The sequence below is a fragment of the Carex rostrata genome, chromosome 21 (assembly GCF_964058835.1).
Source record: "Carex rostrata chromosome 21, lpCarRost1.2, whole genome shotgun sequence".
Classification (NCBI taxonomy): Eukaryota; Viridiplantae; Streptophyta; class Magnoliopsida; order Poales; family Cyperaceae; genus Carex; species Carex rostrata.
This window is the reverse complement of record NC_135938.1, coordinates 6,079,988-6,091,581: the sequence shown is the minus strand read 5'-3', so window position 1 is coordinate 6,091,581 and position 11,594 is coordinate 6,079,988. Positions and strand designations below refer to the sequence as shown.

Below are 11,594 nucleotides of genomic sequence, written 5' to 3'. Positions count from 1 at the left end.
AAATTTCATAATAAATTGAAGTAAAATCCAAAATCATCTATAACTCTATCACATAGATACTAATTCGGAAGTATAAGAACTTGTAATAATAATATACCTCAGCTGAACCTATCGCTATCATGGACATTGGCCATGCAGTGAAACTGTCGAGGGCATCCTTTAGGGTTTCCTGCTCGCCATTTGGTACAGGTAATGGGTGATTTATGAAGTCCGCATCGAAAATACCATCCACCATCACTCTTGCATGGTCGAGCGGCATCGGTCTGCCGTGAATTGTTCCACCGGGTGCAACTGGAACATGAATTGTCCCCACGGCTACTGTAACAGTGTTCCCATTGACAGCTGCCTAGAGTTTGCAGCTTATTTCTGCCTCCTGTTCAAATATATGTATTTACTCGAATAAACTAAAACGTATGAACAGTACAACATGTAATGGAAAATAAATGGTGAAATTTGAATATTATTGAATTTGAATTTGCATTGCCTCAGTATACCCGGAAAGATCTGCAATTGGTTTGACTGACTGGCTGCTGCTCTGAAGGACTGTTGGGGTAAACGTCTGAACTTGTTGGCCCATTGACTGCTGAACCAAAAGTGCAAGTTGAGACTTCATTTCTTCCCTCATTTTTGCTTCTAGTCTCACCTCTATTTCTCTTACTTTGTCCTCCATTTCTTCCCTCAGTTCTTCCCTCATTTTTGCTTCGGAACTCGAGGGAGCGCGTCTCCTCCTTATTGAGCTCTTCTCGTATGTTTTCCTGATAGGAACCAAACCTCCCACTCCTCTCACCCTCCCAGGATGTTCTGGATTTGGCAGAGATTTTCCGAGAACATCGTCGTATCGTTCGACGGCCAACAAGCCTTTTTTCAGAGCCGCCTCTTGTTCTTCCTGGAATGACAACATGTTATAAACTAATAAATTAACGTAGAGGTTTCAATGAATGACAATATCTAAAATTCTTACAATAAACTAATAAAGTAAAGTAGAGGTTTCAATGAATGACAATATCTAAAATTCTTACAATCTTCTCGATGACCGGTACGTATGTTTCTGGATAAAAGCGTTCCTTGGTCTCCTTATCGAGCTTTTGTCTTCCTAGTCTCCAGGTGACGTGCCTATGCTCAATCGACATATCAAGGACCTCTTCTGGTTTCAATGCACTTGTTGAGCCTTGGGAAGACGGATCACTAGATGTTTTCTCGTCTGCAATCGTCTGCATAGCATCTGTAAGCCTACTCCGAAAACCCTCGCTCATGTAACCTCTAGATCCTAAGAAATGCGGATACTCGTTTTTGGCCTGATTCTCCTTTCCAATTTTGCTAGCAGTCTACAATTAATATGTCAAGACAATCATTGTAGGCCTTAATTATAAGAGTATTTGAATTCTTACTTAGAGATAAGGTAGGTGATCCGCAGAAATAAACATACCTCAAACTCCTCCGTCTCTCGATACTTGACAAATACCTCCCAGTCTTTTTCTTCCATATTTTGCTTGGCAAAATCGGGAGTCTCACCCGCGCGCCACACTTTAGTCATCTCGGTTCGCCACCTCCGGTGATAAGTAGCCATCTTCTGATAATAATAGTTCCTCACTTTTTCTTCCTCTTTTATACCCCATCTCAGCTGCCAAACAAATAGAAATCAAAATTTAGAGTTATTTAATATCAAATGAAAGCTTGTGAACTTAGTACTACGTTATTTACCTTCAGTGTTTCCCATATTTTCAGCTTGTTCTCTTCTGGAACATCTTTCCACAATACGAAACTTATAGGAATATTCATTCTCACCAATATACCGAATTTCGTTGGAAAAGACGTTGTTTCCGTAGTAACAACCGGCCTGTGAAACTTGTCAAGTTCTAGCTCTTTCCCTTTCTCGTTAAACTTCTCCTTAATTGCATTAGGCCCTCTTCCTCGTTTCTTAGCCGAGGCTGTCTCACTATTGCTTTCCATATCTGAATTTGCAAGTCCAAATAAATCCAAGTCCAAATAAATTCAAAGTCCAAATAAATCCAAACTAACTTCAAACCAATTCAAATTAAATCAACAAATAAATCCACACCAATTATTTTGGTTTGGTAACTAAACCAATTATTAACCCAAATTCTAATGTACCAACAACAATTTCCAAATGTCTAACAATTATTTTGGTTCTTAAGCTAGGTACCAACAATTATTCTAATTAATGTACCAACAATTAGTAATGTACCAACAATTATAATGTACCAACAACATTTATTTTGGTTCTTAAGCTAAGTACCAACAACAACCGAAATTATAATATACCAACAAAAAGAATTAGCAACAAGAATTTTCTAAATTCAATTGGTACCCGAATTAAATTGGTACCCGAATTATTTCTCAAATTGGTACCTCTTAAATTGGTACCCTAATCTATCAAATTTGTAACAAATTACTAACAAGTATATTCTTAAAATACTTGGTACCCGAATTAAACAAATTATTTCTAACAAATTTCTAACAAATTTCTCTCAAATGTCAAACAAATCTCTAAAACAATTTCTAAATTTGGTTTGGTACCCGAATTGTAAACAATTTATAAATTCGGTTTGGTTGATTTGAAACCGAATTGATTTGATTTGATAATTTGGAACTACTTAAAATAGCAAAACTAAAATAGCAAACTTACCTAAAATGAGAGGCGAGAGGACTGAGAGGAGAGGGCCGAGCAATGGAGCCGGCGGAGGAGAAGAGCAATGGAAACTCAAAATGCACGGCTAGGTCACGGCTAGGTCACGGCTAGGTCACGGCTAGGTCACGGCGGAGAAGAGAACACAGAACCGGGTTTTGAGGTTTCAAATCAGGGCTAGGTCACGGCGGAGGAGAGGGTTTTGAGGTTATGAGGTTTTGGGTTTTTGAAAAATTTGTAAGTTTTAAAGAATATAGATGCGCCGGTTGGAGAGGGAAGCCGATCAGCATCGGTTCCTAGCTTAAGAACCGATGCTGATAACTATCAGCATCGGTTCTTAAGCTAGGAACCGATGCTGATGGTACTATATATTTAAAATAATGCGGTTTTTTATCAGCATCGGTTCTTAAGTTAGGAACCGATGCTGATAGTGCTATTTATTTATGAATGTGTATGTTATTTTAAAATATTAAAAAAAGGAAGTTTATGTGTTATTTTATATTTTTTTATTTTAAAATATAAAAAAAAGGATTTTTATGTGTTATTTTATATTTTTATGTGTTAGGGCCTGGTTACCATCCTATCCCACTCTTTGAATACTTCGTCTCAGTAGTGACCACTTGGTAGTCGTGTTTTAGTATTTAAGAAAATTTCGGCAACATTTCCCCTTAGTTCCCCGAGTATTCGGGGAACTAATAAGGAGAAATGCTGCCGAAATTTTCTTAAATACTAAAACACGACTAACAAGTGGTCACATCCTAATTGAGACAAAGTATTCAAAGAGCAGTCCCAAAACGGGGACTATTCAAAATTAATCCCTAATGGATTAATTTTGAACGGGTATCATGACTTAAAGGCATTAATCATGCGGTTTTGGCTCTCAAGACAATACTCTAGCTACATACTTACTACAAATCTATTTAGTCTAGCTATCGAAATACACATTTATGCACAAAACTAATTAAACATGAGTTTTATGTGGTACTTACAACTTTTTTAGATGCCGTACCGAGTGAGATGAAGATCGCTGCACCAAATCTCTCAATAATAGCCAAACTACAAAATTAAACCATCGGAACCTAAATAAGATATGTATATATATATAACATGGACTTGGCTACGATGCTATATATGGGTTGCATAGAGGCCTCCCGTGCTACGGCTCAATATTTGAGTTTTCAAAATACTCACGGTCGATCCGAACCGTTTATCTTGTTCTCCGTATTAATATGTGTTTGGAGACCAAATTTTACATTTTTTGGAAATTTTTAACTATTTTTTTAGATTTATTGAAAATCGTTGTTTTTCAGACAAATCTGGACCATAAAAAAATAGTAAACAATTTCCAAAAAATGTCAAATTTGGTCTCCAAACACATATTAATACGGAGAACAAGATAAACGGTTCGGATCGACCGTGAGTATTTTGAAAACTCAAATATTGAGCCGTAGCACGGGAGGCCTCTATGCAACCCATAGCATATTAGCCAAATACTATATAACATATATATGATGCATGCTAGGGTATATATGGGTATATATCAAAAGCTCAAATATAGCATGCATGTGCAAATATAGTTATATCAAAAATTCATATATATCATGAATTTGCTCATCTTCACATATAAAGAAAAGCTTAAAATATAAAAATGTATTAAAACCTAAAAGATAGATTAGGGTTTATAAAATGGGCCGAATTAGAACCTAAATTGTGCTAGATCTAACATCAAACTTGAGAAAAGAGATGATTAATCAATTAATGAACCTGAGAACGAAGAGTGAGATAGCTGATCAATGCCCAGTAAGATAGCTGCTGCGCCAAGCAATGGAGGAAGAAGAAAGAAAAATGATTCTGTGAAGAATCAGACTTCGGGATAAAGCTAAATAAGAACTATCAGCATCGGTTCTAAGCTTAGAACCGATGCTGATACTTTACAATCAGAATCGGTTCTAAGCTTAGAACCGATGCTGATAGTTTACAATCAGAATCGGTTCTAAACTTAGAACCGATGCTGATAGTATCAGCATCGGTTTTAATATTAGAACCGATGCTGATAGTGCATGTGCTGTGCTTTCATTAGCTTTTAGTATCGGTTTTAGTGATAGAACCGATTCAGGTAGGTATTAGTATCGCTTGGTCAGTACACCCGATCCAGATAAGCCGATCCTGATTCCTGTTTTTCCACTAGTGCATGTAATCTATGCTGTATGGATACGGATACGAGTATCATATCATATACGATATGGATATGACGATACGATATGTATCAGATACGTGACTATATATGAAGTATCAGAGTAACATAACCTGTAATCATGTTTGGTAACATCTAACTATTTTTTTTAACTTTAAGTGAATTCAAGTATGAAAAATAGAAAATAATAATAAATAATAAATAATTATAAAATAAGAAATAATATTGTAATTTTTTGATGTATAATAATATAAATTTATTGTCCGAAATTTGAATTATTGTTTCAGATAAATTAATACATAAATTTTATATTATTTTGGTCACGTATAGTCATGTTAGGTTCATGTTAGTATCGTGCATTAATTGTGTACAGTGACATTTTCTCAAAAGATGACATGTAATCTATGTAATCTATGCAATCACGTGAGTCACATTAGTCACGCTTGATCACATATAATCTATGTTGTATGGATACAGATACGAGTATCATATCATATACGATATGGATACAACGATACAATATGTATCAGATACGTGACTATATATGAAGTATCAGAGTAGCATAGCGTGTAATCATGTTTGGTAACATCTAACTATTTTTTTTAACTTTAAGTGAATTTAAGTATGAAAAATAGAAAATAATAATAAATAATAAATAATAAATAATTATAAAATAAGAAATAATATTGTAATTTTTGATGTATAATAATATAAATTTATTGTCCAAAATTTGAATTATTGTTCCAGATAAATAAAGACATAAATTTTATGTTATTTTGGTCACGTATCATGTTAGGTTCATGTTAGTATCGTGCATTAATTGTGTGTAGTGACATTTTCTCAAAAGATGACATGTAATCTATGTAATCTATGTAATCACATGAGTCACATTAGTCACGCTTGATCACATCTAATCTATGTTGTATGGATACGGATACGACGATACGATATGTATCAGATACGTGACTATATATGAAGTATCAGAGTAACATAGCGTGTAATCATGTTTGGTAACATCTAACTATTTTTTAAAACTTTAAGTGAATTTAAGTATGAAAAATAGAAAATAATAATAAATAATAAATAATTATAAAATAAGAAATACTATTGTAATTTTTGATGTATAATAATATAAATTTATTGTCTAAAATTTGAATTATTGTTTCAGATAAATAAAGACATAAATTTTATGTTATTTTGATTACGTATAGTCATGTTAGGTTCATGTTAGTATCGTGCATTAATTGTGTATAGTGATATTTTCTCAAAATATGACAACAACATACATTAGTGACATTTTCTTAAAAGATGACAACAACATACAGTATGTTAGTTACATCACGTAATCCACGCTCATACTTTGCCGTAATATATTTGATTATCATGTGACTCTCGTATTGTATCAAATAATTTCTTACCGAAACCACTAGTACACATTGTACATTTACTAGCAGCTGACAACTTTAATTGCAAAATGTGTATGTAGATATTAATTAATATGTTCAATCTTTTAGTATTTTGTATGAGTTGAGCACAATAGCAAACATTTCTTTTGTTAATACATGTAGTTTTAAAAAATAATTAACATACAAAATAAACATAATTAACATACATATACATATAGTGTTAGTTTGTGGTACATTGTTGATCTGATTAGCGAAAAAATTAAAGAATAATGTCAAGCTTTAATTTGGGATGTAGCTTCTTGAGGATTTCACGACAAACTACATGCAATTCACAACTTCCATAAAGTTAAGATATCTACATAGGATTTTTTTTTTTCTTCTTTTTCTTTTGGTGGGAAAAAATAAAAGCTACAATGAAGCTACAATTAAAATCTGGATATTTGTAACCATACAATTGATCTCTAGCTAGAAGATAAGAAACAATCACCTTACAAAGCACTCTAAGTATATCCAAATATCTCTCTCTAGACTAGTAATTTTTAATGGCAGATGTTTTAAAATATATTATAAAACTTTATCTAATAAAGAAGCATAAAATATATACCTGTAACAAAACACATCCTTTGCACAAACATTTTAGTTAAAAATAAAAAAAAAACAAGTTCTTAAGCAACATAAAAAAAATGATAATATCCCACCAATATATTTTGTTTAGTAAAATACTTAGTATGAGTGATAAAATTCCCATTGCCCGGTCCAGATTAAAAATTTAAGTACTTAATTACTACTTTTTGTTATGAAAAATAAAAAATTATAAAGTTTAAGCATTTCAACAATGTACAAGACACTTATTTAAGTTATTATTGTGAAATATTTTAAGCAAGGTTTGTTTGACTTCAAAAAATATATAAATGATAAATACTATTTTTACTAAATTAATGTAGCACGTTTCTGAGACAAGAACCGGAGGAACATGCACGCTTCTGAGATTTTCCCTTTGGCTTTCTATGTGTGGAGGAATTAATTTCATATATATTCATATAAGGCTCGAGTAGGGGCGCCAATATGTCCATACGAATCGGATCAAACATTTTTATACTCATATCAGTTTGAGAATTGATCTTATATGTATTTTATATTTATCCGGTAAGAATTAATCTTATATGTATATTATATTTATCCGGTAGGAATTTATCTTATATATATCTTGATATAAAAAGATAGAGCTCTAGTTTATTAACTTTCATTTATTATTTATAAAAAAAATTGAATTTTAAATTCACGATCTATCGCATGATGTTAATTTTTGTTACTAGATTATTAAAAGCTTATTTTTAATTGATTTTATATTAAACTCATCTTATTTATCAAGGTTATCAAGGTAACGAAAGATAACAGATAAATAACAAATAATAATACTATCAAATTCATTAATTTTATATATACATCACATTTTAATATAATAGTAAAAATGTGCAATCAATTTAAACAAAAAAAATTACGCCTCTGATTTAGTGGTATTAAGAAAAATACAAAATCAATAGAAGTGATAAGATTATAATTAAGTATTAACCCGTCTGTCTTATTGAAAATTTGAATTCAATAGTTTAAACTTGGAAATATTTTGGAAAAGAATTAAATTTAGAATTATATCATATTATCATATATATTAGATCATGAATACAACTATACCTATCATGTATCATCCTCATATAAGCATACATCTATATATAATTTTATTTAGTAATAGGTACAAAATAATTTTCATCTAAATCCTTATCCGTTTAGTTAATGAAAAAAAAGTTACCCATATTTTTACCTAATAATTAATGATTAAGCCGTGAAACGTGAAACGTGCGAAGAACTTGAAAAATGATTAAGCCGTGATGCTTGGAAGTCTGAAAATGTCAAGAATGCCCCTGTATATTTCTTGAGAAATTATTAATGGATCTTAATTTTTACTTGTAACCTCTATAAATTTTATTCTTAACAAGCAAATAATTTATAGGGTGGAGATTCATTAGCAATACATTAATTTTGACAATCTTGAGAGAAAAAATATTTATATTTTGGAACCCACCATTTAATACAAGATTTATACTATATTTATGCAATGTGCATGAAAAAACATGGAATTCAATGCCAGTTGTAACATTCATCAAAGTGAACAGTCCAATTAAACCCTTTTCTTTTTTTTATCAAAATCAACAGCCTTAATGGATAATAAGGGAGCATCATGGAACATTACTAAAACTTGAGTTAAGAAAAAAGTTAACAACATATATATCAAAAACTTCACTGATCAGTGGGGCCAGAGGGAGCGGGCCGAGGCTGCCCCCCATCCCCCTCTCTCCATCTCAGATTCTACCACTTGAGGTACACAGCCAGCTCGAGAAGTGCCTCAACCTGGCATATCGTGTGTTGCTTCTCCTGCTGCTTTAACCGTGTTGCAACTGATTCAGGATCAAATCCCTGACCGGCCTTGATGTCGCTTTGCTCAGATCGGACATCCTTCAAAAGATCATTAACTTCTCTTATGAAGTCTATTCTGAAAAGGGTGTTGGAATCCTCTGGTGGCAACTCTATTTTCCCTTGATTCTGGTGAAATTGAAGAAAAACCAGTAAGACAGTAAGATGAACAGGTCCCGGTTAAATCTCGTCTCTCTCTCTCTGGGTTCTTTTTCGAGAAATTTACCAAAATATCCTAAACCATAAGCTTTTACAAACAAAACCCCTTCTGTGATATTGTAAGTTAAAAAATCCTTGTTTGTTGGAGCAAGTTGAAAAAGCAAAAGTGCCCTGCAGTAACTTCAAACACTACTGGCATTACATGTTCAAGTCTTTAGTTATGCAAAAATAATGACAATGTGCTTCATTAAAATAAATTATTGACACCTAATAGTTTCCCATCAATTATTTGTCTTTAAATATTCAATGACAACATTCATTATGGCCAACATTCAATGACAACATTAATATGGCCTATTTGTCAATTTGCTAGAGTAAACACTAAGACATGGTAGACTGATATTGTGACAGGAATATATTTCTCACAGGACCAGGGAGCATCACTAAGCAGAACCACTTTATAAAACTTCCTTAAAAACATGTATATAAGAATATGCAGAGAACATACATTTAGAGAGTCAACCCCAGCAGGGACAATTATCCCGAAAGTGTCCTCACGAGCAAATGTTTGGAGCATCAGATTTCTGCATTTCTTCTTCCAACCATCATCATCATATCCATCATGCAGATTCAAAAGTTCGTTCAGTAACCGCATAGATGGTGACGACTCCCTCTTCAAAATTTCTGTCTATAGTACAGTATTTCATAATTATATAACTGGAGGCTTTTATAGAAAACTCAAGCAATTTGACAAAAACCCAAGAAAAAAGGGTTACCTCTACTCGTCTGTATAATAGATCAAGGCTTCTGATGACATCTCTTTCGTCCTGTAAAGTAATATGATGAATTAAGGTAATGATGAAAAAATGCTAGAATTTAGAAAATGCATGCTGAGAAAATGGTGCCAAAAATCTAACAACATAAGAAATGAAAACACAAAGAAGAGCTTAACTTACATCACGTCTGGCTAGGTCAAGACGGTTCCAGATAACCATGAGTACTAGTTCAGTCAATTGCCCTCTCTCAGCAGCTTCCTCAATTTTCTAGTCGAAACAAGCAAAATCAAAATTAAAAAATTCAATTTCTGCAAAATTATATTGAAATCAACAAACAAATGATTCCAATACTGGTAAGTATACGTAACATAACGGCCCTCCTTTTGATACAATTAGTCAGAGAGGTTGCACAAACCTTTTTCATTTTAATACAATTGTTAGGGGCCGTTAACCTTAAAAAAAAAAAAAAATGTTGCTTGCCAATTAGCACTATGGATGCTTGGTTCCATTTGTTTTGGTTTTTTGTTTTTTTTTCCTACTTACTGCTTGCTTTTGTTTGTCTGTAATAAGCATGGCGTGTGCTTTCCTGCAAAGTTTATTATCTCTGGTACAAATTGTTAGTACTGCTCACTTCTTTTGATGTTCTGACTCATGGCTGTAGTGCCTTGTTGCTTTTCTGTGTAAGACATTTTATATAATGGAAGGGCTTTTTAGCCTATTTTTCAAAAAAAAGGATCACAGATACTACTAAAGACCAGTAGATGACAGGTTCAAAGAACAACAATACGTTTTTGTTGCGTAATTACCTCTTCGACCTCTTCAGCAGCGCTGATGAAATCTGAAACCAACATTCTGGCTTTACGAACATCTTCTTGAGGATACTCCTTTAATCGCATACCAATTTCTCTATACTCGTCCATCTTTCTCTCTTCTTCCTCCTCTTCCTTCTTGCGATAGGCATGCCACTGCTTTGTTTTCTCTCTCTGCTGAGCTTGCCACTCCTACAAGTATTCCAGAGCTTTAAAATCATTTGTAAATTGCAGAAAAACTGCAAGCAAAGCTTAGGCCTTTTGATTACAGGACAATTGTTCGTACTTCATCATAGATTTCATCATCCATGGATTCACCAGTTTGATCTTCTTGCAAACTCTGCTCCTCGTCCTTCTGTGTTAATGCCCCTATCGCAGGGAAAATAGATAATTACACCAAAATCTGTAATTTGCATCTTTAACTGTGAAATTGCATTAATAGAGAAAGAGAGAAGAGGTGTACCTGTTTTCAAATGCCAGAGAAGACGCGTGGGAAGTATGGAGCAGCGATCCCGTAATACCAATCGACTCAAACTGGTTTTGGTGGAAGAGGTGCGAAAAGGGAGAAATCCCGTAGTTGCATAACCAACAATGGCCATGGCAAATAAAAAAAAAACTTCCTATCCGTAACCGTAAGCTTCAATTTCAAACCGAAAAAAGGTTAAAGAGCAGGCAGAGGCTTCGCTGAGGCAGTCCAGTCACTAAGGACTGAGAAGTGAGCAGTGAGGAACGTAGGGTTTTGCTCCTAGTAGAAGGGTTTAGACTTGAGATTACCTGGCGCGAGCAGTGTCGTCAGTACTCTCCTCCGATAATCTCACCTTGTTTTTGGGCCCAGAAAAGGAAGGGGTTGGCCCACGGGCCTTTCAAAATAAAATTCATTTCAAGAGGGTATCTCGGTCACAATGGTCAAAATGATCTCTCCTCCGATAATCTCTCGGGACTGCAGCATTCGGATCTATAAAGTAACTCTAATTTTGGTGTAGAAAAAGATCCGAACTCAGCGTTCTTGATAATTTGGCACGAATCTTAAAGCCAATCCCCAAATCTAAATAGGTCTCCAAATTTCCATTCGCTCCGCTGCGAGGTCATTTTATTAAGTGCGGTACCGCAGAGTATATGTACCCATTATCACAC

The 11,594-nt window shown here is 33.8% G+C and overlaps 2 protein-coding genes across 2 annotated transcripts; both read right to left on the bottom strand.

The window, feature by feature from the left end:
• Nucleotides 1-234: 234 nt before the first annotated feature.
• Nucleotides 235-1,567, bottom strand: LOC144573679 (uncharacterized). Its single transcript, XM_078323455.1, has 4 exons — nt 1,427-1,567; nt 1,020-1,325; nt 644-886; nt 235-291 (listed from the first exon to the last, which is right to left on the bottom strand). Exons 1-4 carry the CDS (start codon nt 1,565-1,567, stop codon nt 235-237), a joined length of 747 nt encoding a protein of 248 aa, XP_078179581.1.
• Nucleotides 1,568-8,420: 6,853 nt separating this feature from the next.
• PAC (pale cress protein (PAC)) lies at nt 8,421-11,248 on the bottom strand. The gene is made up of 7 exons (XM_078323148.1): nt 10,924-11,248; nt 10,747-10,829; nt 10,458-10,652; nt 9,832-9,918; nt 9,652-9,702; nt 9,384-9,563; nt 8,421-8,845 (listed from the first exon to the last, which is right to left on the bottom strand). Exons 1-7 carry the CDS (start codon nt 11,057-11,059, stop codon nt 8,612-8,614), a joined length of 966 nt encoding a protein of 321 aa, XP_078179274.1. The 5' UTR covers nt 11,060-11,248; the 3' UTR covers nt 8,421-8,611.
• Between the last annotated feature and the right edge of the window lie 346 nt (nt 11,249-11,594).